This window comes from Microcaecilia unicolor, chromosome 14 (assembly GCF_901765095.1).
Source record: "Microcaecilia unicolor chromosome 14, aMicUni1.1, whole genome shotgun sequence".
In the NCBI taxonomy this organism is placed as follows: domain Eukaryota; kingdom Metazoa; phylum Chordata; class Amphibia; order Gymnophiona; family Siphonopidae; genus Microcaecilia; species Microcaecilia unicolor.
In genome coordinates this window covers 51,711,314-51,728,504 of record NC_044044.1, presented here as the reverse complement: position 1 = coordinate 51,728,504, position 17,191 = coordinate 51,711,314, and the positions used below count along the sequence as shown (strand labels likewise).

At 41.8% G+C, this 17,191-nt stretch overlaps 1 protein-coding gene across 2 annotated transcripts in view; it reads left to right on the top strand.

Moving 5' to 3' along the window:
- USP21 (ubiquitin specific peptidase 21) overlaps window positions 1–17,191 on the top strand; it is a 122,901-nt gene that overhangs the window by 98,333 nt on the left and 7,377 nt on the right. The window contains exons 11-13 of one of the 2 annotated variants that reach the window (XM_030187823.1): window positions 1,313–1,391; window positions 1,921–2,028; window positions 7,781–7,895. In XM_030187823.1, the coding sequence (XP_030043683.1) occupies window positions 1,313–1,391; window positions 1,921–2,028; window positions 7,781–7,895 (302 nt within the window). Of the gene's footprint in view, window positions 1–1,309; window positions 1,392–1,920; window positions 2,029–7,780; window positions 7,896–17,191 lie in introns of both variants that reach the window. The other variant, XM_030187822.1, reaches the window with a different exon arrangement.

Here is a 17,191-nt window from a genome sequence, read left to right as displayed (position 1 = left end):
TACTGCCTGCAGCAGGATACCCGACGCGACAGTCGGTTCGGGCAGTCAGTTCTTCAGAACCTGTTTGGGCTTTAGGATCCAACTCCACCCCCCGAGGGCCCTGTTTGTTCTGTTCCAGGCTACACTCTCAGTTAGTTGGTAAATTTTTTAGGTCAATCTCAGTTATGTCCTCGCCGTTGCGAGGCCCAATTGACCATGGTTGTTGTTTTGAGTGAGCCTGGGGGCTAGGGATACCCCATCAGTGAGAACAAGCAGCCTGCTTGTCCTCGGAGAAAGCGAATGCTACATACCTGTAGAAGGTATTCTCCGAGGACAGCAGGCTGATTGTTCTCACAAACCCGCCCGCCTCCCCTTTGGAGTTGTGTCTTCCCTTTAAGTGTATTGTCTTGCTACATACTGGACTGGCCGGCTCGAGCCGGTTTCGGGCGGGAAGACGGCCGCGCATGCGCGGTGCGCGCGGGCGCGCGAGGACTAGCAAAGGACTTTGCTAGTGAAGTTTCCGATTGGAGGGGCTGCCGTGGACGTCACCCATCAGTGAGAACAATCAGCCTGCTGTCCTCGGAGAATACCTTCTACAGGTATGTAGCATTCGCTTTACTGCACACTCATTTTTTAAGGTTCACTGATAAATGTACATTCCTAATTATAAACAAAATGATTTGAATTGTGCAGTTTTATAGGATCATTCTAGGAGGTTTGTTTGGGGGGGGGGGGGGGGGGGTGGAGAACCCTGAAAGTTAATTAGAGAGTTGCAAAGCTTAAAGTTTGCTTATGGTGCGTAATAAATCTGCACCAGCCCTAGGAGGAAGGTTTGGAGTGGGAACTGATTGTAGGCTCACAGAGAAGTCCTGACATGTCCCACAAACTGAGAATAATGTTCGTTTAAAATCATTAATTGAAATTTCTTTTGGATATCAGTGAACTAAGCAGTGGAATAATCTCTTGGTGGATTTAAATGAATTTCATCTTATTTTCTTTTTCAAAAAGTTTTAGAAACTTTGGGCCTTGTTTACTAAGCCACGCTGTAGGCGCAAACCTTTTAGCGTGCACTAACGCTAGAGAAACCCATAAGAATATAATGGGTATCTCTATCATGCGCTAAAAGGTTACCGCACCTACAGCATGGCTTAGTAAACAGGGCCCTTATTACTTTAATTGTTATGATGCAACTGCTTACATTGTAACCTGTGATTGTTTTCAATTTCTGTATCTGGTTAGATGCCTATAGTTTGTTATCTATTGAGATTAGTGTGGACTATAAATTACAAGATTGGAATAGAATAAATAGAATGTTTCCTCTTTCCTGGAGCAGATCTGTGATCGATGCAAGCAGAGGACGAAAAGTACCAAGAAATTAACCATCCAGCGGTTCCCTCACATCCTCGTCCTGCGTATCCTTTTCTAGGTCACTCACCTGCACTTCCAGCTTTTTACACAGAACTTAGGCTGCAAAGAGCTGACTGTAAAAGGGAAAAGGCATGACTACTTGGAGCTGCTGTTCTCTAGATATATAGCCTTCTAATACACTGATATCATATGATCTGACTGTGCAGCCAGGTCAGAAAGAGGATCACATGTTCTCCAACTTTCACAAGAATTTTGTGCCCCTAGATTAAACTGGCTCTCCATGTGACCTGGTGAGGATTCCCTTTATCTTTCTGTTCTAATCCCAGGCTTGCCCCTGACATACTGTGTGATTGTGGTACATTTATTTATCTCCCTGTGCTTGGGCTTACCCCGCTGAAAATGGATATTAATAGAATTATTCCCCTCCCCTTTTGCTTCCTTGATGCAGGGATTTTGAAGTGCATATTGTGCTATGACACACATCCCGGAGGTAATGACCGCCATTTTTCTGTGTGGTGGTGGGTAATAATCATTATTATGTTCCTGTGGCCTTAACTCATAGTCTCTCTACAGACTTAAACAGGTTTTTCACAACCAGGTTCTCTATCAAAAAATGCTCCATCCATGTAGATTTCCCCCTACAGAAGCTAAACCTGAAAGAGTTTGCAAGTGAAAAGGCAGGTGAGTATACATTCCCACACCTGAAAAATGGATTTTCGATGCTGCAATATTTTATTAAACTATTCTTTATATCGGGGTGGGTGGGGGGGGGGGGGGTCCTCCAGCTTTATAGCCCTCCTCCTTTAGCCCAGCCATTAAAGCAGGGCTTGCCAAATCTGTATGATGACCTCAGTGCCAGTCAGAATTTGAGGATACCCACAGTGAATATGCATATACTAGGTCTCCACTATATGCAGATTTATCTCGTGCATATTCACTGTGGACATCCTGAATTCTGACTAGCAGTGAGGTTATCGGACAGATTTGGGAATCCTTATGTTAAAGATAGCAGGGCATGGCCACTGAACTTTACTCTGTGTAACTTGGTTATACTGTATGTGCTGGCCAATAGGTGTCACTGTTGCACATTGAGTGGGACTCCTACTTCCCAGAGTAAGAAGATAGTGATTTGACCCTAGAGCATTCCCAGTTCCTTCCCATTCGAGGGACAGGAGCCAAGTCCAGGAATCAAATCCGGGTCTCCAGAACTGCAATGTACAGCAGCAGCATCAAGCTGACTACTGCTGCTAGACACATTCCAGTCAAGAGACACAGACAACACAAATATAAAGTGTGCTACATCATAATTCCCAAGCTCACTGTCATATCAGGGCTCCTAAATAACAAAAAAATATTTAATTCTTTTTATCTTTCTAACACAAGAATGTTTATTTTACTTTGCATTACCTTTAGGTAATTTAACTATTTCAGAATTAACTTCAGTTAACTGCAGAGTTTGATTTTTGGTTCAAATAAAAAAAAAAGCCAGAAGGGATTTTTTTAAACCTCTTATAACAACAACAACAAAATAGTCCTTCCTTTCAGATCACCAATGATATCATCTGGCTACTGTCCACAAGCAAGTCCAGACAGAAGGCAGTGGCTGGATAATATCACCAAGCTCTGCTTCCATTAGCAGCATTGTTATCTGGCCAGCACCTCTTTCTCCTCTCCACTGGCTGCTAATTTCGATTTGGTGATTTTAAAATTGGCAACAGTGGCACCTCAGGCTGCTTCTGCTTCCCCCTGAAGCCTGGGTCCAAAGTGCTGTGCTCTTAACCATGCATTGCATGCTCCAGCCCTGGGCTGCAGGGGAACAGGAGGTTGTTTCAAGTGCCAGGGCAGCTGGTCTTAAATTACCAAATTGGAATGGGCAGTTGACTGAGGGTGATGGGAAGAGAGGCATTGACAGATGGAGTGGTTGAAAATCACAAGGGATTACAGGGCACTTAGGAGCCAACTTTTCAAAATGATTTGGGTGAGGGGGGCAGTGGAAACTTCCCCTCTTTGTACACAGTCAAGGAGTTTGCTCAATAACCACAGCATCCAAGAGCTGGCTCCTATGGCAGGGGATTTACTGTGCGTGTGGAGGTGGGGTTGGGAGAGGGAATCAGAGAAAGTTTTAGTGTGGAGGAGTAGCCTAAAGGTTAGTGCAGCGGACAGTTATCCTGTCCCAGGTACAGCCTACTAGGACAGCTCACTGAACTTGATGTGCACAAGCTGTGAAGGTCCTAAGAGACTATCAGGCTTATTTTCGAAAGAGAAGGGCGCCCATCTTTCGACACAAATCGGGAGATGGGCGTTCTTCTCTCAGGGTCGCCCAAATAGGCATAATCGAAAGCCGATTTTGGGCGTCCCCAACTGCTTCCCGTTGTGGGGAAAACCAAAGTTCACGGGGGGGGGGGGGGGTGTCGGAGGCGTAGCGAAGGCGGGACGGGGGCGTGCCTAACAGATGGGCATCCTCGAGTGATAGTGGAAAAAAGAAGGACATCCCTGATGAGTACTTGGGTGAGATTACTTGGTCCTTTCTTTCTTACGACCAAGCCTCAAAAAGGTGCCCGAACTGACCAGATTACCGCCGGAGGGAATCGGGGATGACCTCCCCTGACTCCCCCAATGGTGACTAACCCCCTCCCACCCTGAAAAAAACAACTTTAAAAACAGCCTCAAATATCATACTCGGGTCCATCGCAGCAGTATGCAAGTCCCTGGGGGGGGGGGGGGGGGGGGGGAGGTGTGTGTGTGTCAGCAGAGGCATAGCGAAGGCGTGGACATCCTTTCAAACATTTTGGATGTCCTGAACTGCCCCCCCCCCCCCCCCCCACAGGGATGGCCAAATTTCAAGGGAGTGGAGTGGAGGAGTGGCCTAGTGTTTACAGCACTGGTCTTGCAATCCAGAGGTGACCGGTTCAAATCCCACTGCTGCTCCTTGTGATCTTGGGCAAGTCACTTAACCCTCCATTGTCTGCTACTTGTGATCCAAAATCCAAATAAATAAATAAAGGGGATGTCGGAGGCATAGCAAAGGCATGGACGTCCTCAACTGCCATCGCAGGGACGGAGGCATAGCGAAGGACGTTCTTCACCCATACTCTAAAAAAAAAAAAAAGATGTTCCTGACGAGCACTTGGACATTTTCATCTGGACTTGTATTTTTTTAAGGTTGTATACGGCAATTTATTTAAGGTTGTAGATGGCTATTATACACGCAGCTTGTCTGCGTGTATGAAGCCGTCTTTGGCATGCGCAGAGCAGCCACGCATAACACTTGGCTGCTCTGTACTGGCTTCCCCTCCTTAGGAAGGAAATCATGTGCAAATGAGCTAACAGCGAGCAGCTCATTTGCATATGATTTCCTTTATGCATACCCGTTCCTTTCCGAATCGCTAAGGGATTGGTAAGGGAACGGCTTTTTCCGTTCAGTTAGTGCATCAGTTAGTCCACTGCAGTGCCCCCTAGGGTGCCCGGTTGGTGTCCTGGCATGTCAGGGGGACCAGTGCACTATGAATGCTGGCTCCTCCCACGACCAAATGAGTTGGATTTGGTTGTTTTTGAGATGGGCGTCCTCGGTTTCTATTATCGCCAAAACCGGGGACGACCATCTCTAAGGTAGACCATTTCAACATTTATGTCGACCATCTCTAAGGTCGACCTAAATGTTGAGATTTGGGCGTCCCCGACCATATTATCGAAATGAAAAATGGACGCCCATCTTGTTTTGATAATACGGGTTTCCCTGCCCCTTTACAGAGCCGTCCTGCGAGGACGGCCCCAGGAAAACTTGGGCACCCCGTTCGATTATGGCCCTCTATGGGGCCTGCACAAAGGTCCATCGAGCCCAGCATCCTGCTTCCAACAGTGGCCAATCCAGGTCACAAATACCTGGCAAGATCCAAAAAATGTACAAAACATTTTATACTGCTTATCCCAGAAATAGTGGATTTTCCCCAAGTCCATTTAATAACGGTCTATGGACTTTTCCTTCTCTGCTCAGATCCCCCTTAGATCACGCTCTTCCTAGTGTTTCTCTAGGCAGGTCTTCTGAAAGAATTGGTGTTTGGGTTCTCTAGAAGTTCAGGTTGCGGCTTTGGCCTGTTTCAGGAGCCGACTACAGAAGATGTCTCTTGTGGCTCACCTGACTATCATTCAATTCTTGCAGGGATCAAGCTGCTTGCGGTTTCCATTTTATACTCTGTATCCAGAGTGGAACCTTAATTTAGGCCTTTGGACTCTTCAGAAATCTCCTTTTGAGCTGCTCCAGAAGGCTTCCTCAAAAGATCTTACACTAAAGACAGTGTTCTTAGTGGCTGATGCATCAGCACATAGGGGTTCGGCACTTCAGGCTCTCTCTTGTCGGGTTCTCTTTTTTTGCTTTTCGGAGGCGGTGGTCTCCCTGTGTACAGTTCCTTCCTTTCTTTCAAAAGTGGTATTAACATTTCATCTCAATCAATCTGTGGAGCTCCCGTCCTTTTACAGAGAGGATGAAGAAGCTCAGTATTCTTCCTTGAAGCTCCTTGATATGAATAGAGTTCTCATTAATTATCCGGAAGGCATGAATGAGTTTCACAAATTGGACACACTGTTTGTGCTTTTTGGTAAGCAGAGGCTTGGCCTTATGGCTTCCAAGCCCACAATTGCTATATAGCTGAGAGAGACTATTGCATCAGCTTATTTGCTTGCAGGGAAGCAGGTTCCTCAGGCATACAGCGACATCCTGGGCGGCAGCTACCTTGTTATCTCTGGCAGATATTTGCAAGGTGGCGACATGGTCAACGCTACATGTCTTTGCCAAGCAGTACAGGGTGGATGTTGCGGCATGCTCAGAAGCCAGTTATGGGGCTTCAGTTCTCAGGGCGGTGGTGCCAGGATCCCACCCAATGTAGGGATTGCTTTTAAACATCCCACGGGTTCTGGAATAGTGGGAAGCTGTGTAATAGAAGGAGAAATTAGATCTTACCTGATAATTTTCTTTCCATTATTCCTTCCCACTATTCCAAGGACCACCTGAAGTTTCTGAGATGTTTATTCAGTGCAAAGTAATGGGTCGGATAAGAACTGTCACCTTGCATGATGCTTCTTGCTTATCTCTTGTTCTCCACAAAATCAACCAGATGCTGAGTTGTCTAGAGATAAGAGGTCCTCATAGGTTTGCTCGTCAGGTTATTTTTAGGTTAGCAGGTTGTTTAAGGTTGTTGTTTTTATTCTGAGTTATCCTTACTGCTTGTTTACGTAAATAATGAGGAGCTGTACCAGATGCCAAGAGAGATGTCTCAAGTCAGTTTTCAGTTCTTTATCTCCACCTACTGGTTGATGGACACAACTATCCCACAGATTCTGGAATAGTGGGAAGGTCTAATGGAAAGAAAATTATCAGGTAAGACCTAATTCCTCCTCAATAATTCTCTCTAATTTTTGACAGTTTATGTGAACAAAAGGTTTTTGTGCATCTTTTTATAATCTGAGTTCAAATTTGTGCACTAAAAGCCATGTGTACCTTGCCAAGTATAATACAAATAATATTGAAACGTCAAAAATGCACTATTTAAGTAATTGTTTCAGTGACAGTAGTTCTTAGGTTATTTAGAATATCGTTTGTTTAAATAATTAGAAAACATCAAGTAAAATAAATGTAATTTCATATTGCTATAGATAAGCATGATTATTAGATTGGACCAGTGCAAGAATATAAGGCAATCTATATGAACTATTTATTTATGAATGACTTCCATCATGGTTGTGAAAAAAGGCAAGGGAAATGAAAAATATAAGACAATACAACAATTAGTCATAATTGGCCAACTGGCCAGGGAGAGGAAAGTAGTAGCACAACATTAATGAACTGCAACATAGGCAAGAGCAGGGGATACAGTAGGGAAGGGGCAGAGGTTTAAAGTACTTACAAGGTCAACTTCCCCCAAAGTGAGAAGCAACAGTCCGTTAGTGGGTAAAGTTCAGGAAAAGCTCAGCGACACAGCCAGGTTTTCACCAGGGCCTTAAATTTTTGTAAAGATGGTTCACAATCTTGCCCACCCCTTCCTTCCTCCCCTGTTACAATTTACCTAATTATGGCAGCTCTGGCATAAACAGATTATACCTTAAGAGGTTATGTTCAGCCTGAGGATCTTGAGGCTCATCCCGTGAGACTCACCTCATTTCACAGAGAAAATGGACTAAGGTGCACCCTTCCCCCAGCTATACAGAGGCTAAGCTACTGAGATAATGCTTACTCACTGCCACTACCCTATTGCTGCTCCCAGAATTATGACGTTATATTTTCTTGTGGATGTTACGTTTTGCTGTGTGCACATATACCCAGCTTAGAAGGAACAGGGATCTAGCCTCTGTTAATGCTTCAGATTTCCAGTTCTCTGTACCTTTAGTTCTGAAGAACAGAACATTTGAGAACTTATTTTTTTTTCCTTTGCCCTTGCAGGGAGTCCTGTATATAACCTTTATGCCCTGTGCAATCACTCTGGCAGCGTCCACTATGGTCACTATACTGCCTACTGCAGGGATCAGTCCAGCTGGTATATCTACAATGACTCCAGGTAAGGATGTACTGAGCTAAATCGACAAATTAAAGAGTAGTAAATCACCTGAACCGGATGGCATGCATCCAAGGGTGCTGAAAGAATTCGGTCATGAAATTGCTGATCTTCTGTTAGTAATCTGTAACCTGTCATTGTCCATAGTACCTGAAGATTGGAGGGTGGCCAATGTAACACCGATGTTTTTTTCAAAGGTTCCGGGTTGATCCAGGAAATGACAAACCGATAAGCCTGACGTCAGCGCAGGGTAAAATAGTGGAAACTATTATAAAGAATAAAATTATGGAATACATAGATAACATGGTTTAATGGGACAGAGTCAGCATGGTTTCAGCCAAGGGAAGTCTTGCCTCACCAATTTGCTTCATTTCTTTTAAGGAATGAATAAACATGTTGTTAAAGGTGAGTTGGTTCATGTAGTGTATCTAGATTTTCAGAAAGCTTTTGACAGAGTTGCTCGTGAGAGACTCCTGAAAAAAATTAAAAGTCATGGGATAGGAGGCAATGTTCTGTTGAGGATTAGGATCTGGTTATTGGACAGAAAACAGAGGGTAGGATTAAATGGCTATTTCTCTCAATGGTGGAGGGTGAATAGTGGAGTGCTGCAGGGATCTGTACTGGGATCAGTGCTATTTAACATATTTATAAATGATCTGGAAATCAGAACGACAAGTGAGGTGATTAAATTTGCAAATGACACAAAACTGTTCAAGGTTGTTAAAACACATGCTGACTGTGAAAAATTGCAGGAATGCCTTGGGAAATTGGAAGACTGGTCATCTAAATTGCATACTAAATTTAATGTAGACAAATGGAAAGTTATGCACATTGGGAAGAATAATCCAAATCATAGTTACCTGATGCTAGAGTCCACCTTGGGGGTCAGAGTCTAGGTGTCTCTTTTGGCCACCGCATCCTGTGCAGAAGATTTCAGTAGATAATATGAGAGAAGCTACACTGGCTCCCACTTAATGAACGCATTACTTTTAAAGTATGCATATTAGTCCACAAAATTATTCACGGTGAAGCTCCAGCCTACATGTCTGATTTAATAGAACTACCACCCAGGAACGCTAAAAGATCATCTCGAACTTTCCTTAACCTCCACTTCCCTAATTGCAAAGGCATAAAATACAAGACGCTGCACGCATCAACCTTTTCTTACATAAGCACGCAATTCTGGAATATACTACCACGCAACTTGAAAACAATCCACGAACTAACCAACTTCCGCAAACTACTGAAGACGCATCTCTTTGATAAAATTTACTGTAAGGATCAATACACATGAAGTCCACACTCACTGTTCCAGAAATACCCAATGTTCTTTTGCTAAGGTTCTATTACCCTATTAATTTCCCGTTGTCTCTTTCCATTGTTCCATTGTTCTTTTCTTTGTCCTATTCCCTAACGATACCTTGACTCTGTCTTCGCTTAACTTCTCACAATGTAATCCATAACTGATTTGTAACAAATCGTATTTCCATTATTTACAATGTGTTGTAAGCCACACTGAGCCCGCAAATAGGTGGGAAAATGTGGGATACAAATGCAATAAAATAAATAAATAAATAAATCTTCTGCACAGGATGCAGTGGCCAAAAAAGCAAACAGGATGCTAGGATTATTAGGAAAGGGATGGTAAATAAGACTGAGAATACTATAATTCCTCTGTATCGCTCCATGGTGCAACCTCACCAATAGTATTGCGTTCAGTTCTGGTCGCTGTATTTAGAAAAAGATATAGCGGAATTAAAAAAGGTCCAAAGAAGAATGACCAAAATGATAAAGGGGACAGAACTCCTCTCGTATGAGGAAAGGCTAAAGAGGCTAGGGCTCTTCAGTCTTTTCCGAGACGGCTGAGGGGAGATATGATTGAGGACTACAAAATCCTGAGTGGTGTAGAATGAGTAGAAGTGAATCGATTTTTTACTCTTTCAAAAAGAACAAATACTAGGGGACACTCAGTGAAGTTACATAGAAATACCTTTAAAACAAATAGAAGGAAATATTTTTTGACTCAACGATTAGTTAAACTCTGGAACTCTTTTCCGGAAGATGTAGTAACAGCAGTTATTGTATCTGGGTTTTTAAAAGATTTGGAGAAGTTCCTCAAGGAAAAGTCCATAGTCTGCTATTGCGACAGATATGGGGAAGCCACTGCTTGCCCTGGGATTGGTAGAATGGAATGTTGCTACTATTTGGGTTTCTGTCAGTTACTTGTAACCTGGATTGCCCACTGTTACAAACAGGATACTGGGCTAGATGGACCATTGGTCTGACCCAGTATGGCTGTTCTTATGTTACTGTCTTCAGCATAGCTGGGATCTGTTATCACAATACAGCGGACTACAGAATCAACTAGATGGCAAGTTTAATGTGGGATCACAGTATTGCTTTGTGGACAAGGCAGTAAACAGCAAAGTTTTGTCCTGATATAACCATCTACGTACAGGGGTAGTGTCTGGGTGACGGTGATTACTCTGTGAGGACAAGCTAGATATAGCTATACAAGTGGGTAACATAATTTGATGACATAAACAGGGATAGATTCACAGAGTTTTGTGGAATAGTTTTTCTGAGTATGTATGGAATATTTTGCATGCACACTAATGCCCAGGACCCCCTCAGTCTATTTTTTTTTATCTATAGCAATCATCACAAAATTTTCTTGTGCTCCTTTGGGGCTATAGCATGTACCCTCTGATTGTGATGTGTACTTAAAGATGTCATTCAGGGCTCTGCCATTTTTGCTTCAGAGCAAATGTATGGCGCAAAGCCACAGCTACAAAACCATCAACATAGAAATATCACAGAACTGCATCCAGGGAGCCTAATTTATGCATGAAGATCAAGGTGTAAGTTGAAGAGAGAGAAGCATTCCAAGTTCTACTGTATGCTAAGCAGTGATGAAGAGTTTGACAATGAGTATTGCTTAAAGTATTGGCAAGATTTTAGCGACCCACTCCTGAGGAGTAGGAGATGAGCTTAGATTGAGACAGTCACAACTATAAAGGTCATGAGTACTATTTGTACATCCCCTCTGGTTACTTGTGAGAATGGGACTTCTCGTACTGAGGCTGCTGTCAGGGCCGTGCCGACGCGGTAAGCGAGGTAAGCATGGCAGGAGGGCGCCATCCTCTGGGGCACCATGCTTACCTCGCCCTCTTCTCCCCAGATCCTTTTTTTTTTTTGTTTAAATTTACCTCTCCGGCGCGCGGCAGCGTTAGTGAGAAGGAGGCGGCGCTCCCCCGGCCGCCCCGACGTGTCTTCCCTTCGCTCGGTTCCACCTTCTTCTGACGTCATTTCTGACGTCAGAAGAAGGCGGGACACGTCGGGGCGGGGGAGCGCCGCCTCCTTCTCACTAACACTGCCTACACTGCCGCGCGCCGGAGAGGTAAATTTAAACAAAAAAAAAAAGGATCTGGGGAGAAGAGCGCGGGTAGTGTAGCGCTCGTTTTCGGGGGGGGGGGGGCGCGCCGGAGAGGCCAACTGCAGGGGGGCGCCGGAGACCCTAGGCATGGCCCTGGCTGCTGTGGTTGTGGCCTCTGTAATGTTTTAGAAGAGATTGACTAGAAGGATTCTTGAGACCTTTGCTTCATATTTTGGTCAGTTTTAAATTCCATCACAGAGTGCTTCTGCACCATCTGTGCTGCTGGCTGATCCTTGAGACATTTGCCCTGGCACTGAGCAGGATAACCACTAACATTAATGCCATTTGCACCAAGCTAAAACATGACAGTCTTAGAAAAAATAGTCTTCAGTTGTTCAACCTCCCTTAGACCTAATGAGCCTACGATTTAGGATTTGCTCCCTTTCAGATTTGCAGCTACAGTTCTGATGTCAGTTCCTTCACGTGCAAGGTCCAAGAGACAGTTAGAGCTCTGGAGTCTCTATGCATGGATGAGGCAATGGTACTGGAAGGAGGGTTTTAGATTTGTTAGGAACTAGGCAGCATTCTGGGGAAGGGGAGCCTATTCCAAAAGGATGGGTTCCACCTTAACCAGGGTGGGACCAGGCTGCTGGCATCGGCTTTTAAAAAGGAGATAGAGCAGCTTTTAAAGTAGAAACTGGGGGAAGGCCGACAGTCGCTCAAAAGCGTATAGTTCGGAAAAAGGTATCTTTCAAAGATATCACCAAAACAGGGAAGATAGGGCATCCCGATAGCAAGGTTGCAATAGAGAGCATCAGGTGTCTTAAAATAAAAAGCAGACAGATTTTCAAGACTGCACATTATCACTGTCAACTGCTGAGCAAGATGTAACTAGGAGCAACAAACATAGTTTAAAAAGGGTTTGGACGGTTTCCTAAAGGACAAGTCCATAAACCACTACTAAATGGACTTGAGACAAATCCACAATTTTGGGAATAACATGTATAGAATGTTTGTACATTTGGGAAGCTGCCAGATGCCCTTGACCTGGATTGGCCGCTGTCGGGGACAGGATGCTGGGCTTGATGGGCCTTTCCCAGTATGGCATTACTTATGTACTTGTAGTTTGAAATATCTATATGTGAATGTCAGAAGCCTAGGAAATAAAATGGGAGAGTTAGAATATATTGTACTAAATGAAAAAATAGATATACTAGGCATTTCTGAGACCTGGTTGAAGAAGGATAACCAGTGGGACACTGTAATGCCAGGATACAAATATCGCAGTGATAGAATCGATCGAATTGGTGAAAGAGTAGCATTGTATGTTAAGGAGAGCCTTGAAGCGAATAGACTAAAAATTTTACAAACACATGTTGGAATCCCTATGGATTGAAATTCCATGTGTAACAGGGAAGAAGATAATGATAGGCATGTACTACTGTCACCTGGCCAGGATGAAGAGACAGATGTAGAAATATCAGAAATTAGGGAGGCTAACAAACTGGGGAACACAATAATAATGGGTGATTTTAATTACCCCAATATTGACTGGATAAATGTAACGTCAGTACATGCTAGAGAGGTGAAATTCCTTGATGGAATCAAGGACTGCTTTATGGAGCAGCTGGTTCAAGCGCCAACAAGAGGAGGAACAATTCTAGACCTAGTCCTTAGTGGAGCGCATGATCTGGTGCAAGAGGTAATGGTGCTGGGGCCTCTAGATAACAGTGATCATAACTTGATCAGATTTTTATTTATTTTATTTATTTAGATTTTGCTCACACCTTTTTCAGTAGTAGCTCAAGGTGAGTTACATTCAGGTATACTGGATATTTCTCTGTCCCAGGAGGGCTCACAATCTAAGTTTGTACCTGAGGCAATGGAGGGTTAAGTGACTTGCCCAAGATCACAAGGAGCAAAGGTGGGATTTGAACCAGCCACCTCTGGATTGCAAGACCGGTGCTCTAACCATTAGGTCACTCTGGAGTAAGTACACACAGGAAATCAAATATGTTAGCATTTAACTTTCAAAAAGGAGACTATGATAAAATACGTTAGCATTTAACTTTCAAAAAGGAGACTATGATAAAATGAGAAGAACGGTGAAAAAAAAAACTTAGAGGAGCAGCTGCGAAAGTAAAAATATTTACATCAGGCGTGGATTCTGTTCAAAAATACCATCCTGGAAACCCAGGCCAAATATATTCCTTGTATTGAAAAAGGAGAAAGGAAGACCAAACTACATGGAAGAATGATCCGACTGAAAATAATAGGAAACAGCATATAGAATGGCAAGTCAAATACAAAGTGCTGATAAGGAAGGCAAAAAGAGACTTTGAAAAGAAGATTGCATTGGAGGTAAAAACACATAGTAAATTTTTTTTTGGTATATTAAAAGCAAGAAACCAACAAAAGAATTGGTTGAACCACTAGATGACTGAAGGGTAAAAGGAAGGAAAAGTGGGAAGTGGACCAAGAACTTCAGAGACTGGGATTATTTGTCTTGGTCTTCTTTTGACATCAACACATACCTTTGTAGTATTGTCAATAGCAATGCATTTCTTTGGAACACTATATATATTGACATTGTATATGTCTAGTATATATGTCTATTTGTCATTATTTATATCAATACACTATTTTAGATTTACATTATGACTGTTTTAATAAGTGTTTGTTATATGTTTTGTTTTAAATGCTTATGTTACAGTTGGTTTGCATTTTATATTGTTCAGTATTTTATTCATATGTATGTTTTACATAAAGATTCTTTATGTATTTTTTTAGACTCCTGAGGCAGGCCTGTGGCTGAAACACAGATCTGTGTCATCAATAAAACATTATCAGTTTCTTATGTAACTGTCCCAGTCTCTGAAGTTCTTGGTCCACTTCCCACTTTTCCCTGCATTCTGTTTGATTTCGTGAGACTTCGTTGTCCATCCACTTAGGTGGATTTTTCTTCCTTGAAGGGTAAAAGGGGCACTCAGTGAAGACAAAGTCATAGTGGAGAGATTAAATTAATTCTTTGCTTCATTCTTCACCGAGGAAGATGTGGGAGAGATACCGGTGCCAGAAATGGTATTCAATGCTGAGAAACAGAATCAAATCTCTGTAAACCTGGAAGATGTAACGGGGCAATTTGACAAATAAGAGTAGATCCAATAAGAGTCCTCTCACAGTGGGCGTCTCTCAGAACAAGGTCTTTATTCAAAACAATCAAACAACCCGACACGTGACGTGTTTCAGCCAAAAAGGCCTGCGTCAGGGGTCTATAAAATAAATATAAAAACAAAATGTACATATATTGCGCAAAACACATAAAACATGTATAAAACCTCAAATATATATAATATATAAAAATATAAGTAATGAAAAATATTTATTTAAAAAAATAATAATGAGAAAAATAATTAAAAACAATTTAAAAACCATAGAGATACAAAAAGGGAAATATCAAAGACAATGTGCATCTATTATTAAAAAGCGTACCTATTGATCCTTTATATGAAATACCTTGGGAATCAAATGGCTCTCTGTAAATAAATTGTTAACAGAGATATCTAAAACAAATATATAAAAAAACATCAATGATGTAAATACATACTGTACATCACATGATCTTGAACATATGCAAGGTTAAGAACCAAGAAAACAGGAGGCCACATATATATAATTGTAATTAAACATGTAATATTGTGGTAGCACTTATAATAAAGGATTTCACCTCAAATCAGAAGGACACATATATATGAATATGACATCATGCTAAGTACCAATTATACTATTTTTACAAAAAAATGAAATAAATTGTCGAATATATATGTATATATCAATATAAAACAGATAGGGATCTCAACAAAAATGTATCACCAAAAATTATGCATAATAAATATGCCTATAGAAAATAAGAGAAAAAGTATAAAAGAACATATGCATAATGAACAAGCCTATAAAAAATATACTACAGAAATGATTAATATATGCTGCGAAAAAAATCACAAAGGGAACAGCTGAATATTATATGGAATGTAGACACCATTAGTACCAAATCTTCTGTGAATGAAAGATGTGTATAAAAACCGCTATACTACGGATGTCAGCACAACAACAAATGAAAGGCATCAGAAAACGTCACTTTCTGGCGCCAAACCCACAAGGAACTGTGAATGTGACTCGCACTTGTTTGCTCCAAAATCACGCTAAAAAAAGGGGGTATAAAACTGCAAGGAAAGCAAAACTGCTGACTGCCTGCGTGTAAAGTATACCACGATGCAAAAAGAATCTCGCTGGCTAGCCCCGAAACCACGTAAGAAAAGTGAAGCTAAAAATCAAAATGCTAACTGCCTGCATGTAAAATATACCGCGAGCATATAAGATATACCGCGATCCGAGACAAAACCAAGTGGAATCCGGACCAGATCACAAAATGAACTAGCAGCCAGACATGAACTGCAAACGAAAATTGAACTTTATATACCCTGTCGGATGAATCGCTGCACTTGTCTCTGTTAGATACTAGATACCCATCTGCACACAAACCGAAAGAAAAAACGCGCTGATGCTAAGTGAGTTTAAAGAAATGTAGAACTGATGTCATTTCCGGAGAACGATCTGGGAAAACCAGAAAAATAAAAAATAAAAATAAAAACTTACATTAAATATTGTGCAATGGCGTTGTAAGACCAAATAATGTTGTAAAAAAAATGTATATAAACACACTGTTACTGAATGAAATCTCACGGAATGACGTCATTTCCGGAAACAGACGTTGGAAAACAATGAAATTAGAAAACCAACATGTATTATGTATTGACCTAACAAGAGAGAAAAAAAATAAGAAATAATCTATTAAGATAGTTAAAAATGTAAAAAATGTAAAGAATATATATATAAAACAACAAAATGAAACATGATTATTCAATTGTTTACCCAATGACGTCATTTCCCAAACAACGGAAAAAAAGTGATAAACTTAAAATGTTGCATGATGAGATAAAAAAAGGAACTACATATGAGATAAAATATCCAAGGGTGAATATTTGTGCATTAGCAGCCAAACTACTGATGTAAACAAATAATAAAATAATCAACCAAAAATACCTTGGTACCCGTAAGAAATTGGTGGTATGTTGTACAGAGCAGAATGTGGGAGACCCTGCTTTCAGTACTTTCTTGTCGAAAAGAAGGTAGACACTACATATGGTGTGCCTACAGCTTCAGGCTTCAAAAAATTCCAGTTGCCACACCAGTCTGTGATGATTGAATCTGTCCTACAAAGGACCAAGAAGTCCAAGACTCACCTGTAGGTATTCCCTGGCAGGGCCAGCTTAAGGCATGAGCCAGGTGAGGCACTGGCTGAGGCCATAAAGCCCAAGGGTAGCCTAGTGGCTCATTCTTCACATTGATGAGAGTATGCTCCTTTACTCTCAAAAAAAAGTTGACTGCAGGCACCAGAACCCTTGAGCCGGCCCTGCTCCCTGGGTTTGAGTTGCAGACCTTGGATTCTTACAAGAGGAATTTTTCAGAACAACTTGGCATGATGCTGTGTGCTGAGCATCGGTTCTATAACAGGATGCCGTTATAGACTGCTAGCATTATTGACATTGTTATCGACATTGTCGTTATTACATTTAGGCATGACCATTTATGCCAGGTCAATAGCAGACATAATGGGTGTACCTAAGTATGCCATGTTAAGTGTGAACTTTGTAGGCTATCATAAGTTCCATGCATAAGTTGGAGACATTCCCATGCTCTTCCCCCCCTTTACATGGCAAGATGCTCATTTTCAAAGTAGATGGACACCTCAAAATGCCTAAAAAATGTCCATCTACTAAAAACATCAAAATCCCAATTTCGGAAAGTCAGAATCTGGACGTTTCACCCTGCAGTTTATCCAAATAGAAAGGGGGTGGGACTA